This window comes from Alnus glutinosa, chromosome 8 (genome assembly GCF_958979055.1).
Source record: "Alnus glutinosa chromosome 8, dhAlnGlut1.1, whole genome shotgun sequence".
In the NCBI taxonomy this organism is placed as follows: domain Eukaryota; kingdom Viridiplantae; phylum Streptophyta; class Magnoliopsida; order Fagales; family Betulaceae; genus Alnus; species Alnus glutinosa.
Genome location: NC_084893.1, coordinates 18055838 through 18072369, shown reverse-complemented (window position 1 = coordinate 18072369; position 16532 = coordinate 18055838). Strand labels below are relative to the sequence as shown.

Here is a 16532-nt window from a genome sequence, read left to right as displayed (position 1 = left end):
AAATTACATTTCTAACCTAAATTAAGCACTGAAATACCCTTATGGACCCTAATCACTCTAATTAAAAGACTATATTATCCCAACAAAAGAGTAAATAGTCATGTGTGTTCCTTAGAAATGTCAATTGAATGAGATATAATACGTTTACAACTTCTATACAACTCTTGTACAATTCTAACATTTTTTTTTCAAACTAACTATTGAATCTATTTTTTTACATGTGGGTTCTACATATCCAATGATTGATTTTTAAAAAAAATTGTTAGAGTTGTACAAGAATTATATAGAAGTTGTAAATGTATCACATCTCTAATTGAATAACTCAAGGAGTAAAGTAAAAGTTAAATCCTATCATCTTCTAGAACTCTAATCCTAGAATGACACTATGAGGCTATGAGTGAAGGACGCTGCGAGAGACCCACGCTTGAAGTTCGAAACCCTATCAAGATATGCTTTTTTGCATCGTCTACCCCAAGTCTAATAACCTAAAACATAAAATAAAATAAATACATTTATTTATACAACAAATCACGCTTTATAAACCAACACCCATGTTTTAGTTAACATTAAAATAATTTCATTTAGTGCTACTAACCAATTTTTTCCCCAAAAACAGCTTTGATATTTTCATCATTCTCCAAATCTGAACGTTTGACATCCCACTAAAATGTTTGAGCTGTCTTTTTCCTGAATGTTCGAAGTATATCCCGAAGGTTCGACTGTGCTTGAAAAACATTTTTAACTTTTTAGCCACATTAGTCATTCTTATCCACTCCTCATGCATATAATTAGAGAGAAGCCAATCTACGAGAGTTAATTTGTCGTTTCGATCTCTGCTTAAATGCAAGTTTTGAATGTTTCATAAGCATATCTTAAAAGGGAAACTTGCCAGCATTGTAGACCGCCACTTGTTACAATTCTAATCTATTCTCTTTAATGTTTCTACTTTTATATATGATATGATATGATAAGCAATTCTTGTCAACCAAGATTTATCACTGAGTAATATATATATATATATATATATATATATATATATATATATATATATATATATATATATATATACACACACACACACACACACACGTTTCACAAAGTTGATAAATTTATACACATATATAGTATAAATTTGTAAATTTAATATATATAGTCTATAAATTTAAACCCTAACCCTATATACTATATATAGCACAAATATAGGGTTATAAACCTCTTTCTCTCTCTCTACACACACACACAAACACACACGTACGTTTCACGAAGTTGATAAATTTATACACATATATAGTACAAATTTGTAAATTTATATATATAGTCTATAAATTTAAACCCTAACCCTATGTACTATATATACACACACGCACACAGGCACACACGCGTACATTTCACGAAGTTGATAAATTTATATACATGTATAGTATAAATTTGTAAATTTATATATATATAAATTTAAACCCTAACCCTATATACTATATATAACACTAATATAGGGTTATGGTATATAAATATAGATATATACACACGTTTCACGAAGTTGATAAATTTATACACATATATAGTATAAATTTGTGAATTTATATATATAGTCCATAATTTTAAACCCTAACCCTATATACTATATATGTGTATAGATTTTTCAACTTCGTGAAATGCATATATATAAATCCTAACCCTATATTAGTGATTTTAAAAGCCACATTATTATTAGAATGACACAAGAAACATATGGGTATGACATCTAGAATTACTCTGAGACCCACATGTGATGTAGGTCTCATGCTGTCAAATGCAATGATGTGCACCCAATTGATGTACAAATAATATCTCTCTTTATAAATCAAAAGAGTCGATACATTAAGATAAAATATTGCTAATCCAATTAAAAGAAACTGAAAATACCAAAAAGGGGTGGCCCTTTTCATATTTCCCCCTTAATTTTTTTTTTTTCAAATTGTTATTTTTTTTTTTTTAATAACTTCAAGGATATTTTGAGGATAAAAATGCAAAAGTGTTTAATTTGACATACGATGAAAATATGGGGGCATATATGTCACTTTTTAAAACTTGTAGGAAATTTCTGTCCATAAAAATGTAGCGATAGTTTCATGAGGTTTTGAATATATCATGTCCCTTAAAATACATTATTACATATCCTCAGGAAAAAAAAAAAAAAAAAAAAAACATTATTACATATAATTTACTTACCAAAAGAAGATATTTGTCTTGTATTATATTTACTTTATTAAAAGAAATGATAAAAATAATTCCTCATCCGTTCTTTCACCAATCTTTGTACAGTGGATGAATGAATTCACCATTGAATTTACAAGACCCACATGTAAGTTGCACAAATTCAATGGTAAATTTGCAAAAGAGATGATTAAAAAATGTGACGAAGAATGATGTGTAAGATAGTTCATTTATTAACGTGTTTAGGATTTACAATTCGAGTGTTGAGTAGTCATTCGAGAAAAGTTTTGTAGGAAAGTAGTTGCTCTTTGCCAAACTTGCTGGACACGCAACTTCCTTCAAGAACACCCGTTGACCATGAAGAAGCTCGATTTTTTTTTTTTTTCCTATTTGCTTCTTGATAATTTAACACACTAATTCCGTGAGATATGAGTCCGGGAACTCTCCCCCACCACCCTATATTTAAGGGATGAAAGAATATATTTGAACTATAGTCTATTGCCCCCAAGATGCATGGAATTTCTACATGGATTTCCAAGCGAGAAAGAAATCATGGAAAGATTTGTCCATCTTGGGAGATGAATGGAGGACCACCCCTAGCAATTTGGAGGATAAATGTAAAAAAAAAAAAAAAAAAAAAAAAAAACTCACATAGAATCCACCTACCCAAGTAAGATAGCTGAGCAGCCCAAAATTTATTTGAGTAGAAAATTACTAAAGATCCTTCTCTAACGCATACCTGTTCGCACTATGTAGTCCTTTGGCAATCTGTAGGTCCAACATTGTATCGAATACTGCTAGCATGAACAAAAGAAATGACCCCAACTCTCCGAGTAATAGTTCAATGAAGTCCACGCCTCATTAAGCGAATGTCACTAATTCGAGTCTCCCATTTCCCTCCCCTTGGGCCAATTACTTATCAAAATGTATGAACAAAAGAAAAGAGAAAGGAAAATATATCTTTTCACTCAAAGGTCTCAATGGCTAGACTCTACAATGTAACCCACCACAATAGTTGCACATTTTCATTATCTCTTCGGAGTTTCATGTCTATATTTGACCCAAATCCATCCTTCAACATACCACAAACAGCAATAATCTACTGTAAAATTAAGTGCCGTTAAGCACTACAAATACATAGCATTATCTTTTCACTGTTTTGTTTCAATGTAAGATTTTTTTTTTTTTTTTTTAATTTTTTTTTTCCTTTCACTAGTTTCCTGATAACTCTTCTAACATATCCACACTCAAAATAAAATTTCAGGATTCGAGACAAGAACATGCATCCATTTTGCTACCTATACAACTCCTCACTGAATGATCACCAATCATCAGCTCCTTTTGTCGCACCAAGAATGATGGCAAGGGTAGCAAGAATAGCCTGCGCATAGAGCAGTATCATAGTAAGTGTTAGACAAGCCAAATTATAAGTTCCATCCTTGCATTTCTGATATCTAATTGAACAATTAAAGAGGAATATATTGCAAAAAACAGTGTCTACTTCTAAAGATTTCTAGTATTGATCCCTGTAAATCATTACACAACATAAAATCTCACAAGTTACAAGGGGGATAAACAGTCCCAACAATAAATTGAAATCACCTTTGCAAAATCCAATTTTAAGGGTAGACAAAAAGAAGTGAAGATGAAATGGTGTTCTGAGAAAAAAAAAAAAAAAAAACAGGGGTTTTGGATTTGATAATATGGCGTATTGGTTACAGAGTTCCATAGAGGTCATTGGTCCTATCTTAATCAATATATTAGAACTTCTAGTAGGGTTGATTCACCAATTTGGACAGAATCATAGCCGGGCCTGATCAGACCCAATATGCCACCTAGGGCTGTTAATAGATTAGAAGAAAACCCAAGTCTGACCTGATCAGACCCAGTAAAGATTTGACTTTCAGCTAGAAGATTCCATGGCTCAAATTAGAATATCATTTCTTAGATCTGACTATAATCAGATCATAGTCACAGTTTAGGGAAAATTCTAATAACAGAATTTTTTTTTGAATTGACATGGTAGTATTTTTAACCAAAACAACAAAACATAAAGGAAAATCTCCTATGACACCATCTTGACAAGGATTCAAACTGAACCTGCATTTAAATATGGCTTCAAAATTTGTATACTGGCCGTCGTGCACATGCATGGGCACAAATACATTTAAGGATATTTATGAAACTCAGAAGAATAATATTTAACAATTGAATCGTATTACACACACGAGAGAGAAGTGCTACTCACAGCAACCATGCAGCCAATATATCCTGGTTTCTCTCTATAATCAATTCTGCCACAAATTAGAATAAGTGCCCCAACATACCAGGGGATGGCAGCAAGGAAGAAACCAATAATAAACCTTCAAAAGAGCATACTTTTCTTAGAATTAACAGCTCATAATATTTTACTAAAATTACAAGATGGATAAAGAGAACTAAGATATGATAAATATCCAAGACAACATCCGTAATAGATCACATCATAGAAATAGCATTAGATAAACGAAACTCAAAGGCAAACACAGGATTCCAGAAACCTCAGGCTGTGGAAAAGAAAAAAAATAATGCCAGCCAACAAAATCCAAGCTGCCTACTTTCAACTAGATTAGGCCACTGAACCTGATAGCCTTTTTATTTTTTTAAAATATTATTTTTTATAAATAATTGAAATATCATTAGTGTAACCCAAGTACACATAGATTATATAAAAGAAACACCTAGCTGGCAATAGAAAACAAGTTGAGAAATTCATGAAAACCAAGCAAGTTAAAATCTAAAGCAGCTGTCGAGTGATAAAGAGTTTTTAAAAAGAAAGACTTTAGTTCCACCACCGTCCTCCTGCGGCCTTCAAAAATTCTATAATTTATTTATCTCCATAGACACCACAAAAGGCAGGACAGAACTATCTTCCGCACAATTGCACAGTGAGGACTACCTCCCAACCCTCTCCAACAAAAGAAAAGTCTATTAAACTTCTAGGCATAACTCAAGCTAACCCAAGACGACTAAAGATAGCACTCCACAAAGCACTAGCAATCTCGCAAGTCGCAATGAAGAAAAAGATGATTCACAATCTCCCCACCCCTTTTACACATACAACACTCATCAAGCACAACAACATGCTGTTTCCTTAGATTATCCATGGTAAGAATTTTTGCTCAGGCGGCTGTCCAAGCAAAAAAGTCGCTCTTAATGGAAAATTATGCTGCTAAATACTCTTCCAAGGGAAAGAGGAGCTCTCATGAGGTACAAAGATGCTATAGAAAGATCTAACACTAAACATCCTTCTCTTTGAAGGGACCATACGTATTTTGTCTTCACTTCCTTGTCTCAATCTAAAATAATACAACATATAAAAAAAAAAAAAAAAAATTGAAGTAAAGCCATCCACTTCCCAATCACGGGCTGCTTTGATAAAGCTTATATTCAGCTGATGAAACCCACTAGATAACTCTAAGTAATATGCCATGAAAGCATCTTTTACGCGAGCAATACTTTACAAAATTGGGAAAGCTTCCTAAAGTGCCTCATCCCTACACCACAACTCACGCCATAATCTAATCTTGAAACCATCTTCCACCTTAAACCTGGTACCCATCCCCCCCAATATTTTTCCATTATCTCACCCCATGGGCCCATACAACTCATGAACCTCATTAGGTTCGCCACCCACCCCATAAGCTGCCATACTTAGTATCTACTACAACTCTCCATAAGGCCTCTCCCTCATGCACCTGATAGGCTACTCTAGTATATTCTCATAGTCACTCAAATTTATCCACATTAATATCGCTCATCAAAATTTATCCACATTAATATCTGAAGGACAAAGAATTGTTCTCTTGAACAAAGATTACTAGTTAGCTGGAAGCAAACCATGTCAACATTTGACTTCCAAAAAGGGGTAGGCAAAGAGAGAGAGAAAAAGACAAGGAAATGATTGTCTTTAGGGTATTCAACTCTCGTGTATACTTTTCGTATACGAGGGCTTCGCCATTTTCTTTTTTTTGATAAGTAATAAGGCACCCTTAAGTACACATGTAGTATACATGGGAACAACCAAACCAGCCCCAAAACAAAATGAGACCCAACGAACCCATGAGACCCTAAAAACCCAAAAGACCTAAGACCCACGAGAGGCATTCAACACTACATCCCTTGCCTTTCCGACGCTGGGAGGCTTCACAATCATCGCCACAATTAATCGAGCTTTTCAAATTCAACACCTCCCTCCTATCTTTGGTCTTTAGGCACACAACCATTGTCCCCGATGAAACTCCTCTTTGCTTACACTAGCAATCAAAGACCAAAGCAATCAAAAGGCCAAAGAGAAATTTCAAATCCACAACCAGAAAAGGCATCAAACTCGAAGTGTTTCACCCTATCATTCTCAAACAAGTACCTTACTTATACATAAGTGGTTTCTCATTACATCAGTCAAACCATTAATTCCAATATTGTGGATACACTCAAGTTTTTTGATTAGAAAGAATGAACAATAGACAAATAACAAATTGCAAACGGATGCCAGAATAAATGGGCTAGGGTGGTTGCCTCAATTTACTAATTTATGTAAAACTAATAATTGAGTACTTATTGACAGCAAACATGAGAAAAGAACAAAGTAGCAGAAAGAGGTGCCTTGAAAGAAACATTAAAGAATAACATATGACTAGTTAGATAATATGTCCATATACAGAACGGCGCCTTTAAAGCGATTCAAACAAACATAAGTTGACATGCATACAACAATAAATAAACATAACTTATGCCCAACAAGCGAACCTCAATTATATTTCTGACGTAACTTAGGAAGCGGATTACACCACACTAGAGTAGATTTAAAACGGAGGAAGAGAGGAGATCTCAAACAATACACTCAGATTGTGATTTGAACCACAATTTAATGTCTTCTTGTTTGAGTCTCTGAACATATCAACTCCTACTCTCTCCTACATGCCGCTGCATTCCAGAAAGTTAGAATTTGCACATTACAAGTGTGCCTCAAAATGTTGACCAGATAAGGTTACATTTACACAAGTTCCACATTAACAAAATCAGATTGCTGAATATATATTAAGAATTAATCTTGAATTTCTGAAGTTCATGCCTACCTCTATGTATTCTAAGCAATGTAGTGAACGTTAAAATTTCTTAATTAACTTTTAGCAGGTCTTAATCAAAATTCCCATTTCAAATAAATTATATGTGAAGAATTGACACCTGAACTCACAAATTGGCAATGGAGGCTTCATTCAAGGATAAAAATACAAAACTCAGATAGTAAATTTTAATTGAATCTATATGTCAACTTAATACTTGAACCTATAAATCAGTAAAATCCAAGCATAAAGAAACAATTGTGAAAACTTACAGGAACCAGCCACAACCTATACCGCAGCAAGGAAGGCGACGCTCTCTCACTGGTCTTCCCTCAGCAACAGCGTAACCTTGAACTAAATTGAAGACATCCAATTATGTAAATAAATAAAAGTTCAAACGCCAATTAGCACAAATGAAGACTTATGAAGCATGACGGCGAAGGTTCACTTAAACTATAACAACAAATTAATGTATTGTATGGATAGCTGTTATTAAAACTGGCATACATTAGATAATATGATTGGAATCTGAAAATCATAATCTCTCACAAAAGATATCAACCTACTCACTTACAAATTTTTTATAAGTAACTCACTCACAAATTTTCCAGCCAATAGAATCCCAATGGAATCATTAAAGAATCCAGAAGATCAGCATCATTTAGAGTTGACTCCTCTCATTTACTGGTTTGGGTAGCTAGGGTCATGAATTTAATAGCATAAAAATTATTTATATTTCCTATTATTTATATTTTTTAATTTTTCATATTACTTATATGCTTGGTTTTTGTGCTCCTGCACAGTTGCTCAGCTACGTTTAAAAGTCACAATATGCACTCCATATTGGCTTCAATTTACAACCAAATCCATTTAGGTGACTGGAGCCCTGTTAAACCAGGTCGGAGGCAGCATATGAAGCCATTTCCTTTTTGCACATTTCAAGTGGATGATCAAAAATGGTATCGGCTTGAAATCTATGATTAGTGGTAGAAACAAGTAAAATAAGTTTCTACCAGCCCATATAGGACAACAATTCATGCATATAAAAGATCTCCCAACTCCCCGAAAATCCCCGCTTTCATTAACAGAAAGACTCAAATCTACCTTTAAAAATATGTTTGGAAACCTCAAGCAAGAATACTTCTAACAATACCAACACATATGCAAAGAACTTACTTTCTTATTACTCTCTGTGATTGCAATTTCAATTTTTTGTATTTGTTAACAATTGGGGACCGCCTTTTCTATAATTTTATAGGGCATCAAATTTTTTTTGATAAAAAGTTAGGAATTGCTGTTAACGCACCTTAATACACGCGGAGTATAAAGAGAAACACAAAACCATAAGATCTAAAATTAAAAGTTCAAAAGAAACAGAAAAAGAAGTAACTGAGCTACTGATAGCTGTCAGCCTATCAAATATCAATCACAACAGTATCATCAACTTCATCAATGAGATTTCCATGTCCTCAGATGTCCTTGCATTTCGCTTGCACCAAATACACCATATCAAACATAAAGGGACTGCATCCAATATCACTCTACTGCAATGCCTACTGAAGCTAATTATCCAATTAAACAATGACAGTACAACTGATATAATAACTTTTCCTGTGAAACTTATAGCTTTAGTGTTTCCCTTTCTTTTACACAAATATGGATACTTGAAGCAATGGCAGCAACTTTAAAATGAAAAGTAGAAAGTTAGCCAAAACTTTGGCCAGGAACTTGCACTATAAACCTCATACCTATCACTTTCATCTGACTTGAACAGTCATATATAACCCAAAAATCACTCTCGGAAGCATCAAAACCCAACGCTTGGATTCAAGTCACGGTGGTCACTTGGGACATTTCCCTTATCACACAGGAAAAAAATACTCACCAACTAACGAACACATCCTATAAATGTTTTGAGCAACCAGTGATCAGGACCAAGTCATATTGGAACATGTAGTTTTCGGAACATTTCTAATGATGACGAGTGGTAGACCTCGCCTGTTGGAGAGGGCAGTTTGGTAGTCTTCATTGTGCGATGGTTCTGTCCTGCCTAATGTGGATTATATGGAGATAAAGAAATGATCTTAGTTTTGAAGACGGTAGTGAAATTAAAAGCTTTTTTATTCAATTCCCTTTACCACTGATTAGTTTTGATTTCATTTTTATTTTTTTTTCATAATTTCAATTAAAAAAAAAAAAAAAAAATGAGACATTTCCAATGATCTCAACAACCCAAATGAATTATAATCAAAATACACAAAAAAAATGCTCTCAATAGGTTTCACGATCTAATTTCACTTTGAACTCTGTATGCATATAAGTACATAATTTCACCGGAAATCATGGATCAAACCCAAGATAGCAACCATTCCAATTCACCAACACCAAAGCCCAAGAATTCATCAACCCCCCAGAACCAAAAAAGAAAAGAAAAGGAAGTACCTGGAGCGTTTTGATATCCCTGAGCATAGTACTGAGGGGGAGGGGGCGGAGGAGCAGAGGGCTCGGTGGCGCCGGGCGGCGGGACAGGCTGAGGCAAGCCCATCACTGGAGGTGGCGGCGGATAGTTGGCCACGCCTTGGAAGGTGCCGTACTGACCCTCATATTGCTGATGCTGAATATGGTGGTGTTCGGCGGGGACTCCTCTGTTTTTCCCGTCTTCGCTCATTTTTGTCAGATTTAGAGACAGTTGGGTTGTGTTGAAGATTTTGGATCTTTTTTTTGTTATTTGGGTCAATGGGACTCTGTTTTAAGTTGAGATGTAGTTGTAGAGTAGTAAATGCTCATATCACAACTCTTTTACACGTGCCAAGGGGACTCACGTGAATTGAATTGAATTGCTCCAGTTGGAACCTCGAATCTGGATGTAATCCAGCTTGGACCAATAACAGCCTTACACGTGCTATTGGTGACTTAGTGTGTAAGCTTCATCTTTAGGGATGAGGATCCCACATATGCACTTCCAATTGCTTGAAATTTGGGAGGTTTATGGTGTATTTGGTACGAATATTTTTCAATATTCGAACCGGGTTTTTATTCAAAAACCCGAAACCCGAATCCATGAGGAATAAAACCCATCTGCCTGTTGAATATTGTTCTAAATTCGGTTTGAATTTCGAGGTACATTCTTTCCAACGCAGAAATTAAAGCTGGCAAAAGAAATTTTTTTTAAAAAAAAAAGAAAGAAAAAACAAGAAAAATAGGAGAATGGGGTGGCTCGCAAGCCACCCCAGAGGTGGCGGGCGCCACCTCTGGCGGTGGCTCGCGTCCACCCCAGGGGTCGGGGGTGGCCGCGCGCCACCACTCGACCCCCTGGGGGTGGCTTTTGAGCCACCCCGCGTGGATTTTCCGACCAACCCTAGGGCCGGGGATGGCCACGCGGCTACCCCCAGTGGCCGGGGGTGGCCGCACGTCACCCCCTGAGCCTTAGGGGTGGCTTTCGGGCCACCCCTGGGGCCACCGACAGCCACCCATGGGGCCTAGGGTGGCCGCGCGGCTACCCCTTGTGGCCGGGGGTGGCCGCGTGGCTACCCCAAGTGGCCTGGGGGTGGGGGGGGGGGGTGGTGCTCGGCCACTTCCAGGGGCCAAGGTGGCCTGCGGGCCACCCTAGAGGTGGCGCCGGCCACCTCTGGGGGTGGCTCGCAGGCCACCCCCCTCCCAAGGGATGGCTGCTGGTTCTCCTTTATTATTATTATTATTATTATTATTATTATTTATAAATAAAAATTTTGTTTTTTTAGTTTTTAATTTTTAATTTTTTTGTTATTTTTTTATTATTAATTTTATTATTTTTTATCATACCAATCATTATACACAACTTTTCATTAAATCCAATCATTTTATATCATTATAAAACACTTTTTTTCAATCTCATAAATTCAACACCCAAACACATATTCGAAAAGAATCTGAATTATATTCAACATCCAAACACATTTTCATTGCCTTGAAATTCGCAATCAGATTCAAAATATTATTCATATTCGAAATATTCAATACCCAAACGCACCATTACTTGGACGAGTGGTTTCAATTTTTTATTTTTTATTTTTTATTTTTGAAAGAGATAAATGTAAAATTAGATTTTGTGGTTGGCCTAAATTATAAATCGTTCATTGTCATATCAAAGTAAATTTAGAAGTCCTTAGAGTATAGCAAAAAAATAATTTAATCCTTGAAGTCAAATTCTATTAAAATATTTTACGGATTCTGTTAGATGCTACATTAGCGCCAATAAAATGACATCACATATCATGCTTAATAAAAAAAAAAATATAAAAATATAAAACAAAACAATATATATATATATATATATATAATATATATATATATATATATATATATATATATATATATATATATATATATATATATATATATATATATATATATATATATATATATATATATATATATATATATAAAGGAAATCGGTGGCTGCTGATTAGCAGCCACCCTCAGAGGTGGCGTGACGTGGCCTGCGAGCCAACCTAGCCAAATCTCGGGGTGGCATTCGGGCCACCACCACCACCTTGTCCTTTTTTTTTTTTCTTTTTTTTTTTCTTTTTTTTAATTTTATATATTTACATATTTAATATATTTATATTTTTTTATTAAGAGTAACATGTGTCACCATTTTATTGGTGATGACGTCGCATCTAACGAAATCTACCAAATATTTTAACAGAATTTGACTCTATAGACTAAATTGTTTTTTTCCTCTAAATTCACTTTGATATGATAAGGAGAGATTTGTAATTTAGGCCAATTGAAATTACTGATTTTGTATTTATCCATTTTTTTATGAGTAATGCTAAGGTTTTTTTATCTTCTCAAAGTTGATATGGCTTTTAAAAATTAAATTAGATCAAAACCGATGATGATTCACTTTAATGATCTCCAACCAAGTACCTGTAGAGCTCTACACCCTAGATGCTTTCAAATAGTGATTCTCTCACTCTCTTGCCTTTGGGGACGACAACTTTTAACCGGTCATAGACCTCTATTAGAAAATCTAAAACTGTTACACCAAATCTTCCGCAGCAAACTTAGGATCATGAGGATAATCAGTAAATCGTGTAACAAGATACTCCGTACAGCAAGATTGTGTAAATTGTGTAAACAACAAAAGCAAGATAAGATAAGATAGCCTTAGTTTCAATATCAGTTCAAACATTCAAATAGTTTGTAACAAACTGTTCTATAAAATACAAGTAGCAAACTCGTCTATGGGTGTGGAAGCCAAATCAAGTCTTGTGTGTTTATTTGTTTCTTTATGGTATCAAGGCCTCTTCATTGACCACTGTCCAAAAAAAATTCTTTATCCTCGTGGCTACACCCACTGCTTCCACCATGGCTGTTGTTTCTCTTCAACACTCCATTCAAACAAAACACATACAAAACAAATTATCTTGTGTGGAAACACCAGGTATCACCATACCTGGAAAGTCAGGATGTTCTTGATGTGGATGGTAGTATCCCACGACTACCAAAACCATCACTAACTCGTCATCCAATCTGGTTCCAAATCCAAGTTATCGAAAATGGCAAAAACAGGATCAAACGATCCTTAGTGTTCTAGTCTCAACATTGACCGAGTCAATTCTTACTCAAGTCGTGGGACACTCAACATCTCAGGCTCTTTGGGAAGCCTTAGAGAAAATGCTCAAGGCCAAATCTCAAGGCCGTATTATGCAGATCAAAGTTAACCTCACAACTTTCAAAAAAGGTACTCTCTATCGCTGATTATTTTCAAAAAAAAAATGAAAGAATTTGTTTGAAAAAGCACTCACTAATTGTGAAGTGGTCTCTTATATTTTATTTGGGCTGAATTTGGAGTATGATTCTTTTGTTACCACTATCACCGCACAGCTTGATCCCATTTCAATGGAAGAACTCTATGGTCACCTTCTCACATTTGAATCTTGGCTGGAACAACAAATTACACAGTACCTGATATTGTTTTTCCTTTTGCCAATGTGTTTACAAAAACCACCAACAATTGCGGCTCCGGTTCTTCACACTACAACTCTGTCTGAGGCAATTCATCTACTTGCTCTAGAGGAAGGGGACGTGGTCATGGCCCTCCACACAACCAACCGCATTTTACCTTCAACAATAGTCGTATGTGCCAAGTCTGTGGCAAAACTAGACACAGCACTAAAATGTTATCGCTGGTTTGATCACTCATTTCAGGGTGATAAGTCTTCATCCATGGCTGCATACATGGTGGTTCCTTCCAGTCAACCCGATCTCTCGTTGGTATCCAGATACAGCTGCAACAAACCACATGACTACAGATCTCAACAATCTAAACCTACAAGCAGATGAATACATAAGGAGTGAGCAAGTTAGAGTTGGTAATGGGCAAGGTTTGAAAATTGCACATTATGGTGCTTCTTATTTACTTGCTAAACATCATATTTGTTTACCCAATATGTTGCATATTCCTCAACTCACCATGAATTTTTTCTCTATTCATAAACTTGCTCATGACAATAACGCAATTGTGGAATTTCACTTTGATTTTTTCTATATTGAGGACAAAATAACGGGAACTATACTTCTTCAAGGCAGGAGTAAAGATGGACTCTACCCACTGATCCCCTCTACAGAATCAACATCTTCCCCTGCCGCCTACATTGGTGAAATAACTTCTACAAATCAATGGCATAAACGACTTGGTCACCCATCCTCTCGAATTGTCAACAACATTGCTTCCTATTTTCAACTTCAACTCTCCTCCAAAAGAATGGCTGCATCAGTCTGCAATGCATGTCAGTTAGGCAAAAGTCATTGTCTTCCCTTTCTGTTGTCTCCATCTGTTTCCACTTTTCCTCTTGAATTAATATTTTGTGATGTATGGGGACCTCCTCCTGCATTATCATTCAATAAAAATCACTATTATATTTCCTTTGTTGATGACTATAGCAAATTTATATGGATATTTCCAATTCATAGAAAATCAAATGTGCTTACCATTTTCCAAAAGTTTCATAAACATTTTGAAAGAATGTTTTCTCGAAAACTAACATCCATCCAAATTGATGGAGGAGGTGAATTCCATTCTTTGATCCCAAATTTTTCAACAAATGGAATTCTACACAGCTTGGCCTGTCTATATACTCACCAACAACAAGGCAGAGTGGAGAGACGACATCATTATATTGTGGAAATCCGGCTTACGTTACTTGCTGCCTCATCCATCCCACATAGTTATTGGGATGAAGCTTTTGTCACAGCCACATTCCTCATCAACATATTGCCCACAAAAATCCTTGATAATATCTCTCCATTTGAGAAGATGTTCCCTCGATTTCCAGACTACAACATCCTTCGGGTTTTTGGATGTGCCTACTAGCCTCATCTTCGGCCATAACAAACATAAGATGGAGTTCAGATCCAAGATGTGTCTTCATTAGAGACAACCTGCAACATCGTGGATATAAATGTTTACACATACCTACTGGCCGTGTCTATGTAGTAAGAAATGTTATCTTTGATGAGCTTCTTTTTCCCTTTGTAGACTACACAAAATCTACTCCTTAACAGGTTACATGTACATGAGACATGGCACTTCCAGCATCTCTTCAAGTCTCAACAACAAGGGAGGACCACTCCTTAAGTCCTCTAGCCCATGTGAGCTCAACCCATGACTCTACGCATGAATTAACACGTACATTAGACGTGTCTCCTCCAGTGTCTCTTCCAGTCGTAGTAGCAAGGGAGGAAAACAACTTTAGTCCTCTAACCCATGTGCCATCAACACATGATTCCGATGTTGAAAGTGACTCAACACCTCATAGTACAATTCCTACAGCATACTGTGACTCTCCAAGTCATGATAGGTCATCCATCAACCCATCAAGAGTGAGTAGGACAAATTTCCAGCTCTAGTGGTCTACTTGTTGTGATAACAGCACCTACATCACTCATAGGTCCAGTGATTTCAGTCAAAGACCACGTTATTCAACCAGATTTTTGCAAGTCTACTCAACTACCTACTATGAAACCAGCAGCTACACGAGTTCAACACCATCATGTGATTCAACCAAAAATCACGGGTCCAGTTATTTCAATTCAAGGCCACATGATTCAACCAGATTTTTGTAGGCCTACTCGACTACCTGCTATGAAACCAGCAACTACATGAGTTCAACATCATCACGTGATTCAACCAAAAATCACGGGTCCAGTTATTCAAGTCCAACATCATGTAATTCCACAAGCATTCACAAGTCCAGCATCTTCATCTATCACGAGTTCAACAACACTGTTGCCATCAGCTTTATTTCCTCCCACATCTGAAAAATGTGACAGCTGCAACTCATGGTATGATGACTCGGTCAAAGAGAAAAATTTCAAAACCAATCACCAAGTATAAAGACTATGTAATGGTAGCTGAAACCTGTCCACCAACTGACGAACCAACATGCTTTACTCGAGCATCACGACATCAAGAATGGTGAAATGCAACGAATTGTGAGTTCACTGCACTCATACATAATGGTACTTGGAATTTAATCCCCCTAAGCCCATCAAAAAATTTAATGGGCTATAAATGAGTTTTTAAAATCAAAAGAAAATCCGACGTCAAGCCCACAACCATACGCCTGGTTCTAGCTATTGCAGTCCACTAATGGTTGGCCCATTCAACAATTATATGTGCAAAATGCATTTCTACATGGAGATTTACAAGAAAATGTCTACATGACTCAGCCTCCGAGATTCATCCATCCCCTATATCCTAATCATGTGTGCCATCTCAAGAAAGCTTTATATGGTTTGAAACACGCTCCATGAGCATTGTATTCCTGACTTAGCTCATCACTCACAGAAATGAGTTCATACGACCTCAGGCTGACACATCCCTCTTCATCTACAATTTGAGAAAAGATTATATTTTCATTTTAATATATGTTGATGATGTTTTGGTTATTGGGCCTAACCACTCACTCGTAATGTAGTTGATAGCCTAGCTGCAGTCTGAATTTGCCCAAAAGGATCTAGGGCCCTTTACATTCTTCTTAGATATTGAAGCAATACTAGCTTTAGAAGGTTTGGTTCTCTCCCAACATAGATACATCATGGATCTCCTCAAGAAAACCAACATGGAAAAATCCAAACCAGTGTCATCTTCAATGTCAACCACAACTCAACTGTCTCAATTCAATGGTGATTCCTTCTCAGATCCAAGTCTCTACCATAGTGTGGTAGGTTATTTACAGTACTTAT

General features: G+C 36.0%; 1 protein-coding gene and 1 non-coding gene across 2 annotated transcripts; one reads left to right on the top strand and one right to left on the bottom strand.

Moving 5' to 3' along the window:
- Window positions 1-3135: 3135 nt before the first annotated feature.
- LOC133876379 (large ribosomal subunit protein eL20z) lies at window positions 3136-10058 on the bottom strand. The gene is made up of 4 exons (XM_062314649.1): window positions 9741-10058; window positions 7571-7652; window positions 4442-4556; window positions 3136-3574 (listed from the first exon to the last, which is right to left on the bottom strand). The coding sequence occupies exons 1-4, from the start codon at window positions 9964-9966 to the stop codon at window positions 3515-3517; spliced, it is 483 nt and encodes a 160-aa protein (XP_062170633.1). The 5' UTR covers window positions 9967-10058; the 3' UTR covers window positions 3136-3514.
- Window positions 10059-13082: 3024 nt separating this feature from the next.
- On the top strand, window positions 13083-13221 carry LOC133876598 (small nucleolar RNA Z247). Its single transcript, XR_009901589.1, has one exon. It is a non-coding gene; the product is annotated as a small nucleolar RNA Z247 (small nucleolar RNA).
- Window positions 13222-16532: the final 3311 nt, after the last annotated feature.

Coding starts and splice junctions, on each gene's coding strand:
- LOC133876379 (XM_062314649.1), bottom strand. CDS start 9,966: ATGAGCGAAGACGGGAAAAACAGAGGAGTCCCCGCCGAACACCACCAT. Junction 7,653..9,740: donor GGGATATCAAAACGCTCCAG/GTACTTCCTTTT, acceptor TCTTCAATTTAG/TTCAAGGTTACGCTGTTGCT. Junction 4,557..7,570: donor ATAGGTTGTGGCTGGTTCCT/GTAAGTTTTCAC, acceptor GCTCTTTTGAAG/GTTTATTATTGGTTTCTTCC.